At 40.3% G+C, this 25,657-nt stretch overlaps 2 protein-coding genes across 7 annotated transcripts in view; one reads left to right on the top strand and one right to left on the bottom strand.

Moving 5' to 3' along the window:
* Positions 1 to 745: 745 nt before the first annotated feature.
* Positions 746 to 2,129, top strand: ccdc86 (coiled-coil domain containing 86). Its single transcript, XM_085355868.1, has 4 exons — positions 746 to 1,352; positions 1,541 to 1,670; positions 1,771 to 1,845; positions 1,978 to 2,129. The coding sequence occupies exons 1-4, from the start codon at positions 823 to 825 to the stop codon at positions 2,125 to 2,127; spliced, it is 885 nt and encodes a 294-aa protein (XP_085211994.1). The 5' UTR covers positions 746 to 822; the 3' UTR covers positions 2,128 to 2,129.
* A 5,008-nt stretch (positions 2,130 to 7,137) lies between these two features.
* The window catches only part of rnf24 (ring finger protein 24), a 34,291-nt gene continuing 15,771 nt past the window's right edge, over positions 7,138 to 25,657 (bottom strand). For all 6 annotated transcript variants that reach the window (XM_085356935.1, XM_085356931.1, XM_085356930.1 and 3 more), the window contains 4 exons: positions 19,905 to 19,947; positions 19,320 to 19,361; positions 14,108 to 14,187; positions 7,138 to 10,843 (listed from right to left, as the gene is read on the bottom strand). In XM_085356935.1, the coding sequence (XP_085213061.1) occupies positions 10,702 to 10,843; positions 14,108 to 14,187; positions 19,320 to 19,361; positions 19,905 to 19,947 (307 nt within the window). In that variant the 3' untranslated portion in view covers positions 7,138 to 10,701. The remainder of the gene's footprint in view (positions 10,844 to 14,107; positions 14,188 to 19,319; positions 19,362 to 19,904; positions 19,948 to 25,657) is intronic.

Genomic DNA, 25,657 nt, shown 5'->3' with positions numbered 1-25,657 from the left:
GCATTTCTGAAAATTAAATCAGTAATAAGTTTGTAAATCGGGATCAGGTTGAGATCAGTGAAGCGCAAACTGATTCTGAGGGTTCAAATCTTTAAGGACCTCTACTGGTCTTTTTGGCCTCAACCCAAAAAGCTCAAAAAGGCCTCACAGCAGCTACTTACATTACTGAGGTTTACATGACATTTGATTTGAAATCCCCCTGTTTTAAATTTAGTAAAATATGAAACAAATTAAAGTTTACATATGAAGTCGGCCTATGAGGTTCTTCAGCCTTCATCAAATACTTTGACCACTTTCCTCTTGTTTGTATTTTAGCGTCATTTCAGGATCTTTCTCTCTGTGTTCTGTGGTTCACTTCCAGCAACCTCGCCTTAATAAGACATGCAACCAAAGACACTGACTTCTCAAATTTGATTGTGGCTGTAAAGAAAGAAGACACCCAAAATCCAAGTGTGTTTAATTAGTGTATATGTGAACTGTGACAAGCTAAATTCACTCACTATCTAACTCTAGAGGTATCTCTGAGACTGACTCACTGATGGAGCTAACTAAGCTACACATTGATGGTGTCACATTTATATGAGCATTATTACAAAGAGCAAACACCACAGTTTTCATGATAAAAGCTAAAGCCAAACAATGGCGCTCCTTAGAGGAAGTTCAAATTTGTAGTTTGCCCTCCAGAACTGGAGGTGGCGGTAATGTGAAGCCATGTTGTTTATCGTCGACACCGGAAATAACGCGACGTACACAACGCTGGGAGAGCTCACACGTGGAAACAGAAGTACGGTTTAGTAATGAGCTGTTACTTTATTTAAAAATATGCCAAAAAGAGGAAAACCCGTGTCAGAAGAGAAAGCCGCCGATGAGGCGGAACCGGGAGCGGAGCAGGTCCAGGAACCACCGGCGGAGGGCAGACGGACCCGCAGCGGCCGCACGTTCCGGACTCCAGCACCGGTGCTCGGCTCTGAAGCCCCGGTGAGGACTCCCAGCCGGAGGAGCAGGAGGTCAGTCCTCCAGGAGCTACCGGTAGAGGTGGAGGAAACAAATACAGAGGAGAAACCTGTGAGTCCGGCCGAGGACAGGTCCAGCATGCCAGCGGAACCAGAGCCCTGTCCCGGGGCAGAGCAGCCGACACCGGAACCAGCTGAGCCACAGACAGTGACTCCAGCGGCGGATACAGAAAACAAATCCACAGTTAACGGCAGCGGAGACGCTCCTCTGTCCAGACCTGTTCCAGCAGAGCCGGTCCCGAAGAAGCCTCACCTAGCTCCCAGTGAGAAGCCCCGCCCGGCCATTCCTCTGGGAAAACCGAAATCTGGAAGAGTGTGGAAGGACCGGAGCAAGGCGAGGTGAGGACGATTATTATTATTATTATAATAAAGTACTGTATGTGAATGAAAAGTACGTACATGGCAGTTAATGAGGATGGTGATGAGAGTTCTTGGTAATAAGGTTTCGTTTATAATGAGATGTCTTGTACAGATCGCCCTAAAGTTTGTTGGTAAAACTTTAGTGTGAACTTTTTTTGTCTTCTAAGGTTTTCAGCTTTAGTGAGAGACAAACAATTGTGCTCCTCTTGGGAAAAGAAGATGGAGGCCAAGCGGGAGAAGGCACTGGTGAAGCAGTATTCTTTGCAGCTTAAGGATGAGAAAGCTCGGCAGAAGGAGGTAAGGAGGCAGGCTGTGTGAGTGATGCAGGTCTGCTTGACCATTGTGTTGTCAACGCTTTGCACCTCACTTGTTTTTGTGTTTTTGCCTGTTTTAATAGGAAAAGAGGAAAAGAAGAGAAGAAAACTTAAAACGTCGAGAAGAGAACGAACGCAAAGCTGAGATTGTTCAAGTGGTATGTCGACTTGTCTCCAGCTAAAAGAAATACTGGCATATTCTTCAGTCCCTCGTGTGTCAATGCTTTCTCGGTTTATTGTAATATTCCAATCAGCTCATATTTGACTTTTATGTCTCATTTGTTTCTCAGATCCGGAATACGTCAAAGATCAAGAGGATGAAGAAGAAACATCTCAGAAAGATTGAGAAGCGAGACACGCTGGCTCTGCTGCAGAAGTCACAGAAGCAGAGCGGCAAACCCACAAAGAAACAGAAGAACTCTGACCAAGATTTAACTTAAAGTCCAGAAATAAATGTGATAAAATTTATCTGTTCTGGATTTTGACTCATTCTTGTCTTCCACTCATTTATTTATTAAAACTTCACTGAGGCTGAGGGGGAGCACTGGTGGCTGACAGTATTTTTATATCACTACAAACTCATTTCAGTGCAACTATAATAATGCTGGTTTTATATTTGTGAAACTGTGTTTGATGATTAATGGGCTGTGAACTGATGGTTTATTCAGAACTTCAGAAATGGGAGTCTGAGATCATTTATGAGCAGATTGTCCTCCAAAAGTACATTTTTGAACTATAAAAGCATCGCGTTCTTAAGATTTAAAGTCTTGCTAGTACTGAGTTTGACCCCCTTTTTGCCTTCAGAGCTGTTTTAATTCATGGCGTAGATTCAACAAGCTGCTTGAAACATTTCGTCAGAGATTTTGGTCCATATCATTGTCATGTCCTGTGGGACGCAGCCATCTGAAGATAGGTGCACTGTAGTTTTTTTTTTTTTTTTTTTAAAAGAGTCCAATTCAATCAAAAGATTTTTCTTTGTGTCTGGAGTTTTTGTTCTGGAGGAAGAAGATCTAACATGTTTTTCTCCAGACAGCCTAAGAAAAATAGAAGTTGTTTAAGTGCAGTTAAAAAATGATTATATGAATAAAGCAGAATCATCCTGCTGTAAGAGATGATGTCCACTGGATGAGTCTGTGGGACTTTTCTTCTAACCTTGGTCGTGACACGTTAACGTCACCAGTAAGTATGCATACACAAGACATGGCTTTAGCATGTTGAACACACGCCCTGCTTCTCTTCACCTGCGACCAACCCGATTCCTTTGTAATCTGTCAATAATCTCACAATCCTGGAGATGCACGCATGAACAAAGCAGTTTGTTAAACTTAGGTGACTGCTGTGAAAGGAATGGCCATCCTTCAAAGGTGTCTCTTTCATGTCATTCCTCATGTCTGCCATTCACAGTATAAAAGACGGGAAGAACTCACAGCTTGAGGCGAAGTTGCTCATCTGAGGTGCAAGAAGACTCGGCACTGAGACAAGTTCGCAACTGAGCTGAGAGAAATTAAAATACAGGAGTGTTGTAAGTAACACACTTTTAATAGGTTGTTCAGCTTTCTCTTTTAGACCGTTTGCTTGTTAGACAGTAATGTTTAAAGTCAAAATATTACAATTTTCCTTTTGGTTTTCAGGCATTACAGAGATCAAAAATGCTTCTGACCATTCTGATACAGATCCTGATCATCGGCGAGTAAAACACAGTTTCTCATTTATTCTCTTTCTGTCTCATACGGATGTTTTACTCATCAATCAGCAGCATCAGCAAATGCCCAGACAAATTCCACTGTAAATTCAACCGCTCCCACCTTTGCCACTGCCACGACTGCAACAAACATGACAAGCACAATCAGCACCGCTACTGCGAACAACACTGCAACAACATCTAACAGCACTTCAAGCAACGCCGCGGTGGCCTCTCCCACTGGGATCATGTTCATGAGCAGTCTGGCTGTGTGCTACTTCACTGTCTCACTCTTTAAGCGCCTCCTTCCTGTTTAGCTTCTTCTTGTGTTGCCTTCATCTGATCTTTGTTATTCACAGAGAGGCATCGCACACAATGTATCCTTAAATATCAAACAGTGTAATCATGACATGAAGCACTTCTGTTGACAGGTTTTAAGATCTAGGTGATGCAAAGTGGTCACGTTTTAATAAAAGTGATCAAACCGAAAGTTTGTTGTTCTTTTCTCTTCCTTACTTTAAATATATGTTGAAATGACCTTTTTGATCACTTTGACTCAGATGGAGTTATAACACTGTAATAAAAAATCTTATTATTTCCTGAAATAATTCTGAAAATCGATTTTTATGTAATTGACATAAAGTAAGGAAGTCTACCTTCGATTATCTGAATTCAAGAAGAAAATAAATCAGATCATGGAGTCTTTTGAAGCAGATTTTAAAAACAGGATAGACAGTGGAAGACCGATCAATAGTGTGATCCCAACAAAACCGGGACATGAGGTAAAGTGGGCCATCTTATCGCTTTAAAATTCAACAGAGAGTAATTGCAAACCATTTCAAACTGTTGCCAAAGCAACACTGGACGTTCAGCATTTAATTGATTTTGGTCTGAGGTGGCTGAGAGGACCAGGCCTAGTCCTCGATTTCACATGAGTGGGCTGATGTATCTATGCTAACTTGTCAGTTTTAGGGTTGATAATTAAAAAAGACAAACAAACATCTATCTATCAAGTAATACATCATAATCTATGTCAGGACAGCCCCTTGTTAAATAAAATACTGATATTATACTGATAAACTGCATTTTACGAAAAAGCATTTTTAGACACTGGACCAGTTTCCCATCATGGGTCAGATCAAATGAGTCGTCTATTGGAGTTTTCACAGATATTCTGATGGTTTCTCTTCTTAAAAACAATATAAAATATTTGCTAGCACTTTATAATAATGTCACACTATTAAGTATTAAATAAGGTATTAGCAAGTGCTTAGTTCATCTTTTACAGAGCATTACTCCTCCTTAGTGTGTCATTTATAAATATATAATCATAATGATGTATCTGTATTTATAAATGTCATCATAAATGATGAATGAAGCTCTTACTAGCACTTTACTAATATATTACTAGTGCTTAATAGCGTGACATCATTATAAAGTGCTAACTAATATTTATAGATTTTAAGTTTGTGGGTGCTAGTTTGTATGTCGTATGACCCAAATTCAAACGCTCACTAAAATGTGCACACAAGACATGAGTTCACAGTCAGATAAAAGGGAGAGGCTGAAATAGGAATGCTGACATAAAAGTGATTGGTGTTGAAGTAAAGTAGCATTACACTAGCATTAGGATAACAATGTCCTCAAACTTGAGACCATTTTACAGGGTGACAAAAACAAGCCACACCAGTACTTTCTCAGCCTGTTCTCTCTGTCAGTTATTAACATGTGTATGAGCCACTGTTTACTGAAACAGACACAAAACAGACTGAGTGTGCTGTGCCCTGATGAAGGGTTTCTAACATGAGTTAAAACCAGCTGCTGTGTCGAAATGCCGTGTGGCCAGATGTTACTGAGTGCTCCCATTTGTTTAAGTAGAAACAACCTTATAGTAGCCACGACAACAGTGGATGAGTCCTGAGGACGAGAGGCTGGGGACAGGTTAATTGAATTTTGACATCATCCCTTGATGCAATAAATGCATATATTCTTACTGACAGGTAAAAATATTCAATTTAAAGCACAAAGTGAGACTGTTAGAGTGTCCCTGGCTGTAACAGTGGTTGGGAACATTTTCCACTGTATTTCAAATAAAAGGACACCTACGAAGGGTACTGTAAGTCCAAGTCTTATGCACTCAAACCACTTTTAAAAACCATGCAAATCAATATTGAAATTAATATTTTAGATAGACTGAAGGCCACTATATTAGGTAAACCTGTTCAGCTGCTCATAAACCCAAATATCTCATCAGCCAGTCATGTGGCAGTGACTCCGTGCATTTAGGCATATAGACATGGTCTAGGTGACCTGCTGATGTTCAATCTGAGCATGAGAATGAGGAAGAAAGGGGATTTAAGTGACCTTGAATGTGGCATAATGCTGGGGCCAGAGTATTTGTAGTCTGATTATTGTAGTAATCTGAGTATTTCAGAAACCAATGATGTGCTGGGATTTTCCTGCACAACCATCTCTAGGATTCACAGAGAAGATTCTCACAAGCAACAGTAACTCCAATAACTTAATTGGATATGCCTAGAAGCATCTCTGAATGCAAAACACGTTGATCCTTGAAGCAGATGGACATACCGGGTGCCACAACTAAGGACAGGAAACTGAAGCTACCATTCACACGGGCTCACCAAAATTGGGCAACAGAAAATTGGAAAAATGTTGTCTGGTCTGATGACTCTCGATAACTGCTGAAACATTTGGATGGCAGGGTTAGAATTTGGTGTAAACAACATAAAAGCATGGATCCAGCTTACCTTGTGTCAATGGTTCAGGCTGGTGTTGGTTTAGTGATGCGGGGGATATTTTCTTGGCACCAGCTGAGCATCATTTAAACACCACAGACTACCTGAGTATTGACCATGTCCATCCCTTTGTGGCCCGGTGTGTAGTACCCATGTGTGTGGAAGAAAAATGTTTGCAGCCACATCAAAAAAATGTATCAATTTTGTCAAAACTTGTTATTAAAATTGTCCTGCTTCCTTTCATATGCAGGAAGAATCCTACTGGGCATGCCCAGTGTCATGATTCTAGTTTATTTCTTTTTGGAGAAAATAAAAGTGTTACAGTTGCCTCTCGTCTGTCCTGCTCAACAACCAGGACCGCATCCACCTGCAATACCAGGAAGTATGCAGTCAGCAAAAAATTATTATATTGTAACTGAAAATGCAGTTTAAACATTTGAGTATTTAACCAGAAGGTGGCGCTGGTGCATCATATTTACTGGCAAACAGTCCCAACAAGGAGTAAATGATATCAGTGAAGAAAAAAAAACCCCAAAGACTTAAGCAGAGGTGGCCTTAATTTTCTGAAGCCATTGTCAGTCACCAGGATAACAGTGGAACATAATTTTTATTTATATGTATAATTTTGATTTAATTCAAATCAGGTTTATTTATATAGCATCAAATCACAATAACAGTCGCTTCAAGGTGGTTTAAACTGTGGGGTAAAAATCTCTAAAATATTCTGGAGAAAAATTTAGACAACTAAGCATGAGCAAGTTTGTGGATTTAACAGGAAGCCAATACAGAGAATTTCTAGTGTCACAGTATAGTTTTGGATCAACAGAAGGCTTTCAGGGAACTTTTAGAACACCCTGCTAATACTGAGTTACATCAGTCCAGCCAAGAGGTACTGAATGCATCTTGAGACAGGACATACAAACATTATTTTTCCTGAGTTGTCAATTTAGTGATACATTTTGACTACATCTGGAAGAGGAAAAGACAAAACACAACAAACATCCTTCCAAAACTTGGAAACTTTATTTACAGTTCAACTCAAGTCACATGCAACATTTTCTTGAAATGAATACCCATGAAATTAGCAAAAAACAAGAAAAAAAAAAGCATATTATTTTCTCCAAAATAACAATATACAAAAATAGAGCTTACAAATACTGACTGTCTCCAAAAATATTCTGGCTGCAGAATTCTTAGTTTTACAAACAAATGTCTGTGAAAGTCCACAAACGTAATCAGTGTTAACAAAAAAGAGGCAAGAGGGTGTGTTCAGGTACGCTGCTCAAGCTGGGAGGTGGGAGGATTTGTTTGGACATTTAAAATAAAAACGGGGGGAGGGGGGGAGTATTGGTGGGTAAGGAGGTCACTACTGGAGCAGTGGTGAAATAAATAGCACACCATACAAACAAGAAGAAAGTTCACTTCAGGGCGTCAGTGATAGAGATTTCAAAATAAAATTAAATGGTCTGGTCGCTAAAATCAACCACGGAAATGTAACGCAACCCTCATCTGAAAGGAAAAGGTAACAACTTGACTCTTTTATGAATAAAACTGAGTCTGTCACATTCCCCCATCAAACGCCTTGCCCTAAAGGGACAATAATAAAAGTGGCTTGTGAGGCCGTCATTCGGAAGCTCTCCACTCACAATACGAGTAGATTCTCGGTGTAAAACTGTGCTCCTGACTGTCGTCTATTTATAGCCCGAGGTAACTCAGGAGCGGCGCTGATGTCAACGGTGATTTCAGCGGTGGGAAGTCGTTCATTACTATATTCATGACTGGCTCAGCTTCCAGCCTCTTCTGCTCACAGCCTCACAGAAACTCCCTCGTATCTCTTTGCTCGATCAATCTGATTCACCGTGGGTTGGCGCGCTCTCTTTTAGCGGGATCGGGACGGCACGCGGGAAGGAAAAAAAAAATCAGGTGGAAGGTGTTTTACAATCGAGCAACATTTAAGATAGAGCAGACTGCGGGGAAGTGTCAGCTGCCGTTCAGTTTACAGGAAGGAGCTTTTTCTTCTTTGTGCACCGTGTGTAAATACACTATTTACGTTACTAGCATCTACATACATCTAACAGTGGTGAAACAAAGTGGCAACTTGACTACGCAAAATAGCACATTTTCACATTAAATCTCTCCTTTTTCTCCTGAAACATACATTCAAAGACAAATCCACTAGCAGGAACAAAGCATTAAGACTTGTGTTATTACCAGCGTCTATCGGGGGACAATGGAAGAAAGATAAAGTGAAGATCTGGGATTAATAGAAGTGCAGAAAAACAGTCACAGCCTTTTTGTAACCGAAACCGAGAAGAGAGAAGGCAACAAATTCTGCCCGTCACACGCTGCAGGATTTGATGCTGCTTCATTTGTTCAACATAAAACTCTTTTGAAGTGGAGATGTTGTCTGATACACGCCCTGCTCACCTAGTGTCCTAATAAGTCTGTTTGGGATTGGCCAATACGTTTCAATCAGCCTTAACATTTTTATGTAGCACCGTGCTGCTTCCATGCAGGAGGAGTGACCGTCACACAAGACAGAAAAATAACCCTGTTTTTGTTCTTATTTAATGTCCACAGAGGTCAACACTGCGGTGTGTGTGGCCTGACATTCAGATCAAAGCAACAATGGAAGAAGCATCGTCCACGTATTGTGAACCTCAACCTTTGTGTAATAATTGAGAAAGAAAGCAGCCAGAAAACAGAACAATCAGTTAGCATGTTAGCCCTGACAGAAAGCTCACTTTTTGTAGTGGGGGCTCATTTTTTGTTGCTGTTGTTTGTGCTTCTAAAAAAGGTAACACACAGCTGTTACTGAATATCACACATCATTGATAAAATGACTATCTCTAATTCATCTCAGAGTGATGAAGCTTTTTTCTTTTAGCCCAACAACATATTAATAGGAGACAAAAACAAAAACACAAAGGTCAGGGGTTCAGGGTTAATGTATGTGTGGCACGAAACAAAAGCACCCTGTACTATACAGAGAGAGGCGAGGGGCGAAAGCGCCAGAATACCACGGCCAAAAAGCTGAACCTGTGTGCGCGTGTGTGAATGAAACTGCTGCTTCATTACAACCTGCTGACTGCTACCTCTGTGGGTGGGGGCCAGAGGGGGGTTCGCGGCTCGAGCCCCTCCCAATGTATGTGTGGAAATGTTGCCTGAAAGCTATGCTGAGTCCACTAACTCGTTCTCTCTATGAAGCTGTACCGAGATATCACAATAAATATATATATATATATATATATATATATATATATATATATATATATATATATATATATATTTTAAAAAAGCATAAATACTAGAGCGGAAGCAAAAACAAATTGAGCGGTAAAAGCAGCGTGCTTAAACTCAGAAGTCATTCAGATTCAGATTCAGAGGGACGTGCGGTGATATTTCGAGTGACGCCGACTCGACCGTATGACACTTTGTTTCTGTGAAATGTTTGCGAAGACGAGTCTCTGCGGCACCCGCGCAGCTCGGCTTCAATGAAATAAAAACGCTGCGAAGCAAAGCGCAACATCTGTGTTAGTTGGGAAACGTCTGAGTGCTTGATTACTTCCGTTGGGTCTGTTTAACTGTTTAAAGATTAAGCATCAGTGCATACACACCAACACAATTTGAGGTTAAAACAGTGGGCACTGTGAAATGTTGATTTCCTGTGACTGATCCCAACTGTGAGTAATGCCTGGATTGTGGAGGGCTGACAGTATCCACACATGGCTGATGCTATAATTTGTTCACTGCATCATCTTTATGTGTTTGAATCCTTACAAAAAAGGAGAACTGTAACATTATGAATGAGTAATGATGTGGGAACAAATTCTTCATGTTTCAACTGAATTGTGTGCGTGTGGGTTGTGTGCGTGTAAAAACCTTTCACATTCAGTCAGACATAAAGTCGAGGATACTTTGACTTCGGTTTCTTGTGTGTGTGTGCAGCACAAACTAAACAAACTTTCCAAATTTTCCCTTTCTGATGTGTATGTACATTTTGTTTGTTAACAAAAAAAAAATCCAAAATGACCTAACCCTGGTTTATTTGTACTGTACATGGAAATGAGCGTTAATGATAAAATATATTGACCTTGGGACTACGAGCCACATGCAAATTCAGGTTTGCCTTTCTCATAAAGTGCTTGTTAAATAAAAGAAAAACTATTGAGATTTTAGTGTACTGTAGTTCTTTTGTCTTTTCCTTCTTCCTCCTGGTCTTTCGCTGGTGTCCCCAGAAAAGTGCTTTGGTTGTGAAAAAGTTATCGACCGTCTCGGTCGAAAAGGAAAACTTCTTCGTTATCAGCTCTTCTTCATTGTCCGTGAAAATAAAAATACATGAAAACACATGACTCTCAGTTAGAGCAGATGTCAGGAAATCCTTTTGTGAACCGATGCAAAAAGATACGAGAGGTGGCGATGGCGGCAGATTCGCAGCTTTTGTGTAGATCTGAGCATTAGCTCCAGTTTCTCCAGTCTGTCCACGCACTCATACCAAAAGTGTACCTGTACAGGTAAGAGCATGAGTGTCGGGATGCGTGTGTTTGTAGTGTACTGTGAAGGAGGCCGTCAGTCTGCTACACCAAGTTCTCAATACCAGGCAAAGACTGCTCTATCTGCACAGGAGGGTCTGTGCTGCCGGCCTGCTGGGCGAGCTGCAAGACGGGCATGTTGCACAGCGGGCACACTTTCCTCACCTCCAGCCACTTAATGAGGCACCTGAAGGAAAGAAAAAGCACAGCGCTTATAGTTAAAGGCAGGGATGAAAGAAGTGAGTGATTCAGAGGGTACAGGAAATATAGGATAGCAGCTTGTAAGCAGGAAAAAGCATCAAAATCAGAATCAGCTTTATTGATTATTATGGGTTCACATACACGGAGATGGGCTCCGGTTAGCTCTTAGCTCTCAATGTACGTAACGGAATTGATAACTGACAACAGCAATACGTATGGCATATTTATATTTACATGTGCAGTGGTGCCACAATGTTGTAATAAATTATGGAATAAACAAAATGTGGTATGTTTAAATCAATTTAGAGAATGTGCCATGACAGTTTTTCCACCAGTGGGCGCTAATAAATCGCATGATGTAGCCGTTAAAACATTTGCTTTACGGCAGCGGTCCCCAACCTTTTTTGCGCCACGGACTGGTTTATGCCTGACAATATTTTCACGGACAGGCCTTTAAGGTGTCACGGATAAATACAACAAAATAAAACTAGAACCGGTACCGAAAAAAAGAAGATTTATTCATAACACACATGAAAAGATCCAGGAAAACAGAGTTAACGATAAAAACGATAACAAAATAACGCTGAAAACCGATAAAAACCCTGAAAACCACACATTTCACACCTGAGCCTCAACTCTCGCGGCCCGGTACCGGTCCGAGGCCTGGGGGTTGGGGACCGCTGCTTTACGGGGGTTACACTTCTTTATTAAATCTACCCCATAGGGTACGTCATAACCACAGACCCCTTTGATGGAAACGAGATGGTAACGAAGTATGAAGAACTATGAAGAAATGCACTGACACTTTTGTAAACAAATAAAAACAAGACAAAATTTCTCTGGAGAGACGAGATCCAATCAGAATTAATCTCCTGCAGTAAGGTTAGACGCACACGTTTGATCAGCCCCCCCATTTTTTAAAACCTAAAACTAGACCAAAACTACAAGAATTTAGATGCCTAAATTATGACTAAAACTAAGTATGAATTAAAGACTTGCACATGAGTCTCAGGAGGGGTCACAAGTTAGTGATGTTTTACATGATAAATTACATCTGGAAGACCATCTGGTATAAAATCTATCCCAAATTTAAACAAACAAACAAACAAACAAAAAAAACCCACGCAGAGTGGAAAATAAAGGGGGCAAATAAATATAAACCTCATATACCAAAGACAACTTTTTTTTCTGGGTTTATCCTAAAATATTTGTGTCTGCATGTTCTCCACATGCTTGCGCGGCTTTCTATCCGGTTGTTCAGTCTGACGTCACTAGCAGTGTCTGGACCTAAACTCCGCTGCAGGTCCATATATCAAACGATCACTGTGGCATTACTGAGAGTTGAAAAACTGTCTAAAGTCTTTCATCTTTAATAAAATGATCAGCGTTCTGCGCTACCAGGTGTAACAATTGAGTTTAACATCCAGGCATCCATGAAAACGGAATTTATGACATTTAACGGAGTTAGAAGTTAGCAGGGAGTTAGCTCGCTAGCTTCTATCTAAATACAATATAGCATGTCCTGACTGCGGGGTTTTGGAAACAAATTAAAACGTACAGCTCTGTTATCACTTCCAGCATAAATGAAGACGGAAAACTAAACAGCAGTGACGTTTGTAGGGTTACTGAAGTTGGGCTAGCTGGTATATAATGATGTGCTAGCGACACAGCTATGTTAGCATAATATAAACAAGCTAACTTTTTTTCCACTCGATAAAAGTTAACGTGAGTGTTCTCAGTGGTCAGGAACAAATGTAATTGCATGGCAGGATGCTGTAAAAGGACCAAACTTCAGCCAGGAGAACAACTGAGATAATCCATCCACAATACGAGGTTAGTCAGTCATATACTGCTGCATGGGCTGGGCTGTAGTTACTTCCTAAGGTTTTAAAAACTGAGCTTAAATAAATGATTAGTGGTAATAAAAGCCGAGGGAGGTCAACAGTGATCACTGACTGTTTTAGGAGTTTTTTGAGATTAAATAGAAGAAAATACATAACATTAAACATGTTAACAACACAAAAGCCATATTAAACGCAGGCTACTTTAGACCCGGAAGTAGGATTCGTCGCGTCATCACTGAACAACCGGATAGGAGTTTTATTTCCACCTGGCCTAATGGGGGCGCCCTTTTAAAAGCGTTCTTTGCCACAAGTTTCATCTCATAAGTAAATACGTGTTTTGTTTCTCAGTCTTTTGGTCATTACCCAGAGCTCATAATAATAATTAAGTGGTCAAATGTAGATCACCAGAGGTTTGGCTTTCTGTCTTCCAGTGGCTGTGTTCAAGAGGAAAATATGAAACATATATCAGCTCATTAACCAGCAAAAAAAACAACACATACATTTGCAAACCGTCGCACATCTATTCCTAGAGCCGCTCAGACCCAAGTGTAGCCAAAATCCTCATAAAGAGACAGCCAGGTGAGAGGAGATTTATTTCCAGCTCTCAGAGTGCAACACTTTAAGCCGTTAATAACCACAAACAACATCTACAACTGTATGTACACATCCACAAATCTTGATACAGATTTTGATTACATGCAAGGATCAAGACAAACATATCTCTAAATTCACAAATAATTCTGCACTTGCATGACTCACTAGCACTTCTTTTATTTTATTTCTTTTTCATTAACCAAACATTCACTGGAACCCTATTTTTCTTGTATAATTTGCCTCTCTTCTCATCATTTGTAAAAAGATCTACCCAGCAATACCCTCCTCAATAAACCTTTTCCTCTGCACAGCGGCATGCCTTTCCTTACCTTGCACTAGAGCAGAGCAGTGTGTATATATAGAGGTGAGAGGTCACTACTCTTGCAGCAACTGCAGAGAAAAACTAGGCCAAGGGAGGCATCGTGCTGTTATAATGAACTCAGTTGAAGTAGGAGGCCATGGAGGGAGGTGTGGGACAAACAGGCTGAAGCAATCCAACATGTCATCTGCAGTTCCCAATTCATAAACACTGGGCTTTAGTTTAGTGTCCCAAAAACATGCAACTCTGAGGCATTTGTTATTGTTGGCTTCCACACAAACGCAACAAGCTTGACAATAATTGTTCACCCTAAGTCTCTGAAATTGCAGAACATCTAGCGATTTGTATTTACTATACCTAAAAAGTGGGAAAATCAATGGAAATACACCATCCAGATAAAGAAATCTTTAATGACTTGTTTGTCCTTGACTGGATGTGTACAAACGTGTGTGTCTGTGTGTGCTTGTGCATGTCAATAAGACCGTGTACTTACTTCCTATGAAAGGCGTGTTTGCATGGACAAATCCCCAGCTCATCTTTCTGTTTGAACTCCTCCAAGCACACTGCACAAATCTGAAAGAGATCGGGGGAGTTAGGAGGTGCTTTCTGTATAAAGCCATGCATCATTTTAGCTTTGTGTTAGTGAAAAGAACAAACACACACACACAAAAAAAAACTTTTACCAACAACACCAAAAACTTAACAAAAACCCACCCCAGAACAGCCTGAAAAAAACCCCAAAACCACGGAAAAAAGTCCAACTGACCAACTATGCCTGTTGTATAACTCTGATGCAACACTCATGGGGACTTGTTCCGTTCGCGGCCAAGAGGCCACACATTACAGTAGTTTTGGTTTTCCCCTTTTCAACAGGAAAGCAATCAACACTGTAATGCAGATGGTGAGAGATTATCAGTTCATTTCTGGAGTCGTAAGTTAGAAAAGCTGAGAGATCTTCAGATCTGGTTTGAATGAAACAAGAAAGCATACTAAAGCCCACACTATGACTACAATTCAAGACTTTAAACTCGATTGTAAGACAGTAACCATTTCTGGGCAGTTCAGCTCAAGTTCCCTGAAAAAAAAGTCCTTGTCAGGGTCATTGAGAAATTCCCGATGAGCAGGATGTGGATGCCATTTTGGTTTAAACAAAAACACTTTCAACTAGCGTAACAGGTCACCTTATAGTTTTAGCTAACTGTTGTGGTTGTGTGGAATTCTTGGAAATTAGGAAGTGAAACATGTGGGGATGGAAAAAATAATATTCCACTGATCCGTTCACCCCTCCACCGCCTGCAAATTCTATTTTGGTGGCTTTAGATGAGCGTGATGATGAGCCCTTGGCCTTTAACTGGGTTAAGAATAGATCCTGGGTTCGTAATGTTGTCACAATCGATTGCAGTAATATTATGATAGCCTATTATGAGCAACACTGGCTCAATCATCCCCTTCCCCCTGACTTTGAGTAACTGCAGGCCTTTCATCAAAGAAACAATGCAGCCCTTTCATGTAGTCGCTGGAATTCAGCGCTCATCAAAATTCCCCTATGAGAGACCCAGCAGAGAACGTTATTTCTAAAACTCCTACACTGTAGGAGTTTTAGAAATAACGTTCTCTGCTGGACCTACAGCATCCATCCATCTATACATTTTCTTCCACCAATCCGATTCAAAGTTGCAGAGTTACTATAGCCTATCCCATCTGTCATAGGGTGGAAGGCAGGCAATTAGTTTTCCCCCATACAATACTGAGTTTAAATTAACTGGCAACTCAAGAAAGCATTGTTAAACCCAGATTTATCTTCATTACAACTGCTTGGGAAGGCTAGGAGAGCTTCCTAGCCTTCTTGGTAGTCTTGGTAATGTGGCCAGACTAATTTAAAAACGGTTGCCATTACTCCCCAACTGTTTTACATGGATTACGACTTTTCTGCACTTAGAGTAACAGGTTTTCTTCACTTCACCCATCTCTTTTTTGCTTCATTTCATACATATGGAAGGGAACAGACATAAGTATATTACTCCAGAAATAGAAAACTAGACTCTGAAATCACATTAGCTTCTGTCTATTTTCTCTCTTTTTTGTGTTTGATCAATGTAGCTGACTGACACGCACGCTCATTTTAAATTTGTGCAGAAGTGCAAGCATTGAGCGATGCCTGTGCATGACCGTCGGTGACGCAGGTCTTATTATGATGGAGATGCTGACGCGAATCTATGGTGGGGCAAATTATACAGTTCACAAACACCCAAGAACCACACGGCACACTAAGCGCTATTTGACGTGCTACTTATTTCAGGCATGCTGGCTACATTTGATCAATTCAGATGCAGATGGATTTCTCTTCCAGTAAGAAGAGTGCTCTCTCAATTTAATGTTGCTTGAAACAAATTAAAATGAGAAGTATCCTGCAAGAGTCATCGTTCCCAACCGTTCCTATAACTTGCAGCAAATCTTACTACCTATCCATGCCATCAATGGCCAGCTGGGATGATTTCACAGTGGAGGTAAAGTCTAGGGAAGTATTGTGAACTCTGAAATAGATAAACTGTTGGTCTATGAAGCCAATTTTCATACAGCCTTTACAGTAGAAGCTTTTAATGAGGGGCTCACTGGCTATTCAAACTCGACGACATTTTCTCTCTAACTTCTATTTTACAAGTGCTGAATGGATGACTGTGGATGAAAAGAACAGTATGGGGGGCTTTAGCTTCCACTCCTGAGGAGTTTTGGACACACAACACTTCTCTGTTAAGATGTCTGCTTTGGTCTCTTGATTGGTGAATAGATCAGTGTTCTTGTTTTTCTCAGTGCCTTTTTCTGTGGCGTCACCCTCACGGCTTAGATGTGACACTGTCGGCCAACTTTTGACAGAACCTATTTTTTCACTGTTAAGTGGATTAATCCTGCAAGCTTCCAAAAACTGTACAAAAAAACCCCAAAAGACACTCTACCCTCTTGTTGATTTTATTGAAGCAAGAACAGTACATGAATGCCAAGCAATGCTCTGCACGTACAAATTTACCAGACAAAGAGCGTTCTTCATTCAACTCAGCCAAGCAACAGAAAGAGATCAAATTAACAGGTAGAGAAAAAGACCATCCGAGGATCAGCGTAATGCTTAAAACGAAATTGTGAGAAAGAGCAGACGTGTGAAGGACTCCGATCTCCTCATCTCTAGTGATGAGAACATGTTGCCTAGCACGCTGGGACCACAAACTGTAATTACCACCCACAGTCTTACCACTTTCTACTGTGTAAAGAGGTACTAAGAGGAACATTAATACCAAGAGTTTCACAGTTTCCCCATCTGCAGACGTTTACTTTCATTTCAATCTCTGCATGTACACTTTTTAAAATTAAAAGTTTAGAGGAAGCTGAAGTTTATGATGATGCACTTACATTAAAATCAGGTTACTAACCTTTAGCCATCATTTTTTAACAGGAACACACAACATGTAACATACAGTTAAAAAAGATTTTTTTTAAAAAGCTCCACCAATGTGTAAAAGAAACAAAACACTCGCCAAAACCCATCAGTGACAAACAAAATGACGCTATAATGTATTAGATGTATTCTTTGAATTTAATGCAGCAAACATCTCTAAAAGAAAAGAAAAAAAAAAAGCAAAATAAACTCCTCACAAAGCAAAACGAACCCTTACAATGCCAAATATTTGCTACATGAGTTTATGATACCTCCATATTATCAATCTAATTCTATTTTTTTAAAGATACAATGTAAACAATAACTTGCCCAAATTCCAAATAACACAAATTAATTAATTTCGTATTTGTCAGAAACTTCAATAAACACTCTAGTTTCAAATAATTTTACTTTTCTGGGCTTTTACACGGTTAAAACAACTGAATGTTTACAATAGGCAGTTGCTGCCACTTGCTAACTGTATTCTTGCATACATATTCCCAGGCTATTCATCCAGCTCAACATCAATAACTCTCAACATATGACCAACAACCATATCAAACTGATAAAGCAAATTACACAGCACTAGATAAGATGAATGAAAGATAAAGATATGAAATCATTACCTCTGCCCTACATAGATAGGAAAATGCAACCACAGCAAATAGACACAGTGTTATGTATTGCACTGCTGGAACATGACAGGCATATTTCATGCAGGTCTCAAAGCGTGACTTTTAGTTTTTTTTTAATCAAAGTCATTCAGCACTGATGTGTTTGTGCAGCTTTTCCTATTTTAAAAACGTCCCAAAAACAACACGATACACTTGGGAGTTGGGGGGAGGGTTTCCAAGCATCTGGTATATTTTTAGATGTGTGCACTTGTTTATAACTACAAATACACACACACACAAAAAAAAAAAGTCTGAGAAGACACAGAAGCATGAACTTCATGTGATGCTATTACGACAGCCACTCTTTACATAAAACCGACATAACATGTAAGACTGGGATCAAAGCCATGCTAAAAACAGCACCAGCTTAGGATGGTGCTGTTCAAGTTACAGACTTATATAAACACTCAGTGGGTTCCATATTACACTGCTATGCTATATATATAAAAGACCAAATCCACGTAGCTTAGGCTGTGCTCATTTCCACCGGGTAATCCTGTGAGCCTGGAACTGGGTCAGCCTTGTGTGCATATATATTATTGTCCTTAAACACAGCTTGGTTACTCTGTCACGCGCTTCATTCACACGACACTTTGTGATGCTTTCTCCCTCGATTCCTAATAACATAAATAAAACCCCGAAGCCTGATGGGACAGCAGGAAATTCCAGCACGGCTGATGAGAAAATATGGCCATGCCTGTGCCAAAGCACACACGAAGATGCTATTTGTTGACATTTCATTTTCGCTGCTCTGTTAAAAGGCTGTCCGCAAGAAGCGATGCAGCTTTACTTCTGCGTTTGTAATTTTCCAACCACACTGAGCTGACACCGAGCATTACATAATAATAACAGGGAGGACGTTAATGCCTTAACTACACCTTTTCACATGACAATGAGTGAAGACACATGTTGAATGTTGGATGACAAACAGTGCGTATCAGTCATCACTGTTGTCAAACCAAATCTTAACAAACCCTGTTCAAACACGGTGAACGTCTGTTCGCGATGTTTATTGCATAACATCTTTGCGGACGTCGCACTCGTTTTACATTGTGGGCCACATAGGGATCACTTTGATGTTAATCCCAGAGATATCTTAATATAAAAAAGACATGCAATTCCAACAGCATGTGTCAGTTTCTCTACACGATAAAAAAATAAATGTTTGAAATTACAGATAAAGTTTTAGTTAAAAGACTAAAATCTCTGCCCTCCTTCACTTGTTCCAAAGCCATCCAGTTGGCCAGATTGGAGTCTTTGCCAGGCCAATTCTAGCCCCTGGATCTTATGTTTGATACCTCTGCTCTAAACTTTTTTTGTAACATTAAATTGTTGCTTCACAGGCCCAGAGCTCTGGACTTTGTTTTAAATTAAATGACGACCCAGGACATCTCCTATGCAAGTACAAAACTAAGAGGATGAGATTTAAAAACCTGAATAAAAACACACGGTGGGGCTACAGCTAAGACGTTTGTGACTGACAGGTTTAAAATTGACAGAGAAAAGTGTCTGCTGCTGATACTGCGTGACAAACTGTTGCAGTAGACGCAGCAAGCCTTGACAGTGATGCCTGATATTAGCCAACGAAACAGAAAAGCACTTACCTCATGCAAATTTAGCTCTTTGACTTTTTCCTTCTGAATGACCTAAAGGTGCAACAACAGAAGAAGAACCATTAGTTAGATTAACACTGTATGAGAATAATTATAACCAGTTCCTGAACAGAAACATCACAATATTATACACTAAAATGTGTGATTAACAATCAGAGAGACACAACGCACAAAACATGTGTTTATATTCTGTGATGCCATGTTTGGATGCTTTTTGCATGCTGGTAATACGCAGTATTACATAATGTAAGTTTGTTAACACCTTCCATCTCTCTTTCTTTCTTTACACGCTATTATCTGCTCACATCTTTCACATAACCGTGACTTTTCCGGAAGTGCTGGACGTGCACGCGTGCTTACAAAAAACACAAACCCTTTAAAATTCTTGCTGCTGCCTAAGGAGTCAGCAATGGGAATTTTAAATGATGGCCAATGCACAGCTGATATAAACTAGACACTGCAATGATACTTCATTTCTGCGGTGCATTTAGCTACAGATGATTTCCTATCTCTGAAGTAAGTGTGTGTGTGTGTGTGTGTGTGTGTGTGTGTGTGTGTGTGCGCGCTTTTTCTTACTTGTTTGTAAGCATATAGCTCTTTGTGCGCCTGGTGCCGTAACCTGGGGAGAAGTAAAGACAAAACACCTTTTTGATTAATAATTGGCCTCCTTCACTTGACTCTATAACACAGAAACAATCCACATGTCCTGAAAATTTTTTTTCCTAGAGTCAGTCTACTCTAGTTTATCAGCAGGGGTGCTTTAATTAAAATGATAAACACTGTCATAACTTGGTGTACATAACTAGTTCAGAAATTATTTCGCTAAGAGACAGAGCAGTGCGCAACCATGAGATATGTTTGGGTTGTGCATTTTTCTCGTGAGTGCACGAGTCCTGCTTCTGGCAAGCTTCACCCCCTCACACAGGGTAAGTAAAATATTTCTAAAGCAACATGTTTTTAAATCTTTTTGACTAGCAATGCAGAAGCTGAGAGCAGGGAAGAGAGCCTGGAGAGCTGGAGGTATGCAATGGAGAGGAGAAAGAGTAAAGGCAGCAGAAGCGAGACAGAATACACGTGTGTGAATGAGAGGGCAAGTGCAGGAAAGGAGACCATGCAAGGATGAAAGGCAGTGAAGGTCGATGAGTTTAAATACATGGGGTCAACCATCCAAAGAAACAGACAATGGATAAGAGAGGTGAAGAAGAGAGTGCAGACACGGAGATGTAGTGAGACCTACTATGATGTATGATTTAGAGACGGTGGCACGGACAAAAAGACAGGAGGCTAAGCTGAAGATGCTAAGTTTTTCACTGGGAATGACCAGCAGGGATTAGAAACGGGTACATCAGAGTTTGGACACAAAGTTGAAGCAGCAAAGCCGAGATGGTTTGTTGCAAAGGAGGGCTAATGGATATATTCATAAAAGGGTGTTGAAGATGGAGCTGCCAGGCAGGAGGAAAAGAGGAAGATCACAGAAGTTCATGGATGAGCAACAGAGGACATGCAGAGGGTTGATGGAGGCAGACGAGTCGCTGTGGCGACCCCTAAAGGGAGCAGCCGAAAGGAAAGAAAGAAGACGATGAAGGAGAACGCAGTAGTAAGCAAATTACATATTAACAGATACTCTTGGTTTCCTGTCAAAACAAGCACTGAACCTAAGGTAAAATATCAACTCACATCACCAAAAACACAGCGGATCATACATTAAAAGCATTACTGCAGGTTCCTGAGGCACTCTATAAAAGCACAACAAGAGTACCGGTCGATACAACCCGAGTTTAAGCTACAAAAAACATTCAGACAACAGGAAGAACACTGGATAAGAGGTTCTAGGTACTGAGAGGCAGAATAGCATATGCAAAAACAAACAAACAAATAAATAAATGAAATAAAAAATTAGGGAAGGAAAAAAAGAGCAAAAGAGATAGGAAAAATTCATAGGTTTGTAAGATTTACCTCCATTACAAGTAACCTTAACCTCTCGCAGCAGAGTGAGAGGGATCTGTAAAACAAGCAGCACAGTCTAGGAGAGAAACTGACATTTTGAAAGAGGTCAGCAGGTAAAGGTGCAGAGACTCCCAGGGGTAGGGGACAAGATCATGGGAGGGTGGGTCATAGGTGACTGATGGGGGGGAGGGAGGGGGGGGTGCTCATTAGCCCACAAGTACAATGTAAAAGTGGGCAAAAGTGGGAGAATACTTAATATGAGAACCAGGTGCCAAATAGGATAGAATTACGCTGCAGTCAGTGCCACCTACATAAAAACATGTATCATCTGCCCTGTGGTATCATGAGCACGTAATGAATATTATAAACTGCAGTGATGACTAACAGATTCAAATATACTTGCCGCATTTGTTCAGTGCTCCTTTTCCACATTACAGAAACACCCAATACTTAAGACTCTTTGAATGTTTGTGCAAACTGAACTGCATATTTTGCACCTGTGTGTGTATGGATTAGAGACTCGCTGAGAGATGTGGTTGCGTTTCTCTGTGAGAGTCTGCCTTCTGTCAAAATGTATCTGCGAGTATATGTCTGCTGGAATCTTGCGAGTGAACTCTAACGTGTTACTTCATCTCTCCTTTCTCGCCCCTGCCGGTGATGCTTTACTGCACAGAAACCTTAAGATTCCCCCTTCATGGTGGTGTGAGCCGTGTCCACAGAGCTCCACAAAGTATTTCCCAAATATGGAGCAATCGTGTCATTTTTTTTAAATTATCGGACACCATGAGAAAATTTATACATATACTCATAACTGATTCACCCTTTGGGAGACTGCATCTTTAGAAGTCTTTTTATGGAGCCAAAATCGCTCATTTGCATTTAGAGAGTGAACCTGGCAATGTCAGCTTTTAGTACTGAATCATGGGACTGCATCAAAGTCATTAAGTGTCTCTTTACAGTTAGATGAGGAATTGTAAGGACACAAGAGGAGTTAATCTACTTACCATTTGCCCTGCAAGACAGGACATGACAAGACGGCGAGGGGAGAAATTTTTGAGCAACTGCTGCTTCTCACTGTTTTAGATAAAAAACGCTGGGCATTATTTGTGTTCAGTCTGCTGCTGCTAGGATAAAACCCGTGTTGCAACAGCAGCCGGGACAATTTGATTAGGCCAGTCGGCTTACAAAAGGAGCTAGCAAGGGAATGAAATCATGTCCACACTAATACGTTTTCATTTTAAAAAGCAAAACTTTCTGGATGTTTATAGCTAGTGTCCACATGGCCCTGACTCCTACAGCAAAGTTCTGAAAATGCTGCTGGACACATCTTAGCTTGTGCTTTTTTATTATTCAAACTAGGAGCGCCGCAGATCAAACACAGTTTAATGTCAAGTCCAGCTAATTAGGATCTTTTAGCTAACGGCCCTGCTAGGTCATTCCTAGAATAGCTTAGTGTGTGGGATAGGGCTGTTCGATATAACGATATATATCGGATGACGATATAAAAACGTCTATCGTTTCATTTTACGCTATCGTTTGTTTCGTGGTGTCGCAAAATAAACTGTTTATGGCAATATTTTTTTATCGTTTTGATGGTCACTGTAGTGGCTATATTAATTTCTTAAAGTTTTCTCTTTCTCTTATATTTTATATAACCAGTGTTGGGGAGTAACGGAATAAATGTACCGCCATTACGTATTTAAAATACAGAATATGAGTAACTGTATTCCGTTACAGTTACCGTTTAAAAAGGTGGTATTTAGAATACAGTTACTTTGTTGAAATAAATGGATTACACGGCGGTATTTTCCTGTTTCATATTGTGGCGGGTCAGGACTGTTTGGGTTTTGTTTGACAGCTACGTTCTGTTGTTCCAGGCGGCAGCGTTACGGTTGCCATGGTGACGCAGTCTCTCTGCAACTGTGTGTTTCCTGGGTGAGAGAGCGCTTTTTTGTTGTTGTTGTTGTGCTAAGCTAATAGGCCTAATGAATGTAGCCTTATGGCAGTGTAGTCCGTGCTGCAGGGAGAATGGACTGCCATACCAGTTATGTGTCTGTGAGCGCGAGGAGGGAGAAAAATGTGAGTGGAAAAGTACGAGCTGTCACCGAGCAGAAACAATAATAACCACTTCAGCCAAGAAGAGTGCCTGACGAGCCCAGTTGTAAGTTAACTATTAAGACTCGACTGTACACCGTGTTCGTGTTTTCCTCCGATACAATAAGTTCCGTTGGAGCAGCCTTTCAACGCCTCTCTCTGTCTCTATTTTTCGGCTACGAGCCCGACACGGAACCAACGTATTAGTCAGAGGTCCCTTTACTACGGTTCGGAGCCACGGACCTTCAGTAATAGTAATAAATCACACAGCAACAGTACATTCATGCAGTTGTAAAAAGCATGATAATATATCCAAAGTAATCCTAAGTATGCAGAATACGTTACTCTCATTGAGTAACGTAACGGAATACATTACAAAATACATTTTGGGGCATGTATTCTGTAATCTGTAGTGGAATACATTTTAAAAGTAACCTTCCCAACACTGTATATAACCACACTACGGACGGACAAGCGCCTGTTTTTATGCGTTGTCGTTAGCAACAACGACGGTAAAACCATCGCGTGTCCGCTTGTTTATGTTCCACATAAACCTTTCACAATAAAGCTCAAGATCCTGTTGAGACTTTTCAAAATAAACTGAATCACGTGAAAGAGCAGATTATTTACGGATGAGAAGTAAAAAAGAGCCAGCAGGTGCTAAAAAAATAAACCTTAGACTCAAACGTTAGAACAGGCAACCCGCAGCACGCCGTGTAATAAATACAAAGAAAACGGCGGCCGGTACAACTTATGTCTAAAAATGTATCGTTTCATGCATCGGTTAAAACACTCGACTCCGGGTAAAGGACGCGCAGCTGGAAACACTTCCCGCAAGTCGAGCTGCCCGAGATTCACAGAATTTACAGAAAATGTTACATTTTTGTGATTTATATCGTTATCTGGACGATAAAATTCTTATATATCGGGATATGAGATTTTGGTCATATCGCACAGCCCTTGCTGGGGATGTTTTAAACTCCCCAAAAGAAACATCCTGTTTTGTTCTTCTGTTAAATGAACATTACGCTGTCTCTTCACATTACAGACAAGCGGGACTTGCCATGCTCCAACATTACTGCTATCTTTCTATTAACTAGCTACAGCCGCTAACTCAATGATAACTTAACGGAAAAGACATGTGGCTGTGTGGTAACATTTAACTGTGTGCACTGGCCTGGTTAATATGTACGTTAACAGTTGGATACTTGTCAGTGTCTCAGCTGCTTTGCCAAGTCTGTTGCGTTGCTGTGGCTGCGTGTCCGTGAAGATCGCACCATTAGGATGATTGCAAACGAGTATCTAAATTTTGGTACTAAATGCTATAGTAAGAATTGGCCTCATCTGGACAGCCAGACACGCATTTGGAAGCAGTTAGTATTTGCTGTCCTCTACCTCATGACCTTCTCTAGAGAACAAAAAGACATCAGCCCTGGCTAACTGGACACTTCAACATGGATTATGAATCACAACACGTTCACGCCACTTCTGTCAACACAAACAGTTATGCGATGTACGCTTTTAACCATTTCAGTAAGTCCAGAGATGGTTTTCGTAACGTTACTAAACAGATGAGTGTTCATCTGTTTAGGGATGGTTTTTTGTCAAAAGCAGCGTATCAAAATGAAAACGTATTAGTGTAGATGTAGCTGGTAAGTAGCAATCTCTGAATTTTCCTTTAAAGGAAATAATTACACTAAAGATGCTGTGCTTACAAAGGGGCTTAAAAAAAAGATTAGTTACAAGCAACATGTTTAAACACCAGTGGAAGTTTAATGCATATCCTAAAGGTTTAGGTTAGGTTAAGTGGCAATAAAGCAGCAAATAAATAAATGAATAAAAAAAGTTATTACTAGTTTCTTTGACATGTAGTGCCATGATCATCATAATGTATCAAAAAACCACTTTGGATATCAGCCATTTTTAAATATTTTTTAAGATATCAAATTGTTATATATGTATATCAGAGAAACTTTCTCCAAACTGTGCTGTTGAAACATTTTCCCCCACTTGTGAGAAAACTATTAGCAAATGCTTATTAACACACATTTCTCAAAAAAAGGAAGAAAACAAGAGCTTTTTTCTTTCCCCACAAAATCTCAGCCTAAAGTGACAAGTGCCATACAGTATGTTGTTAAAGGCTACAAGGTCATGTTATGTAACCAGCTCGCACGTATGCACAAGCATTTCCATGTTTCTGAATTACTAGTTATAAAGAACTCATTAACATTAAGCCATTTTCAGTACTCAACATCTCCTCACATTATGCAAAAATATGGACAGAGCTA

This window comes from Diplotaxodon limnothrissa, linkage group LG6 (assembly GCF_057381915.1).
Source record: "Diplotaxodon limnothrissa isolate DT_005_m linkage group LG6, D_limnothrissa_male_GT1.1, whole genome shotgun sequence".
Taxonomy (NCBI): Eukaryota; Metazoa; Chordata; class Actinopteri; order Cichliformes; family Cichlidae; genus Diplotaxodon; species Diplotaxodon limnothrissa.
This window is presented reverse-complemented; position numbering and strand designations above follow the sequence as displayed.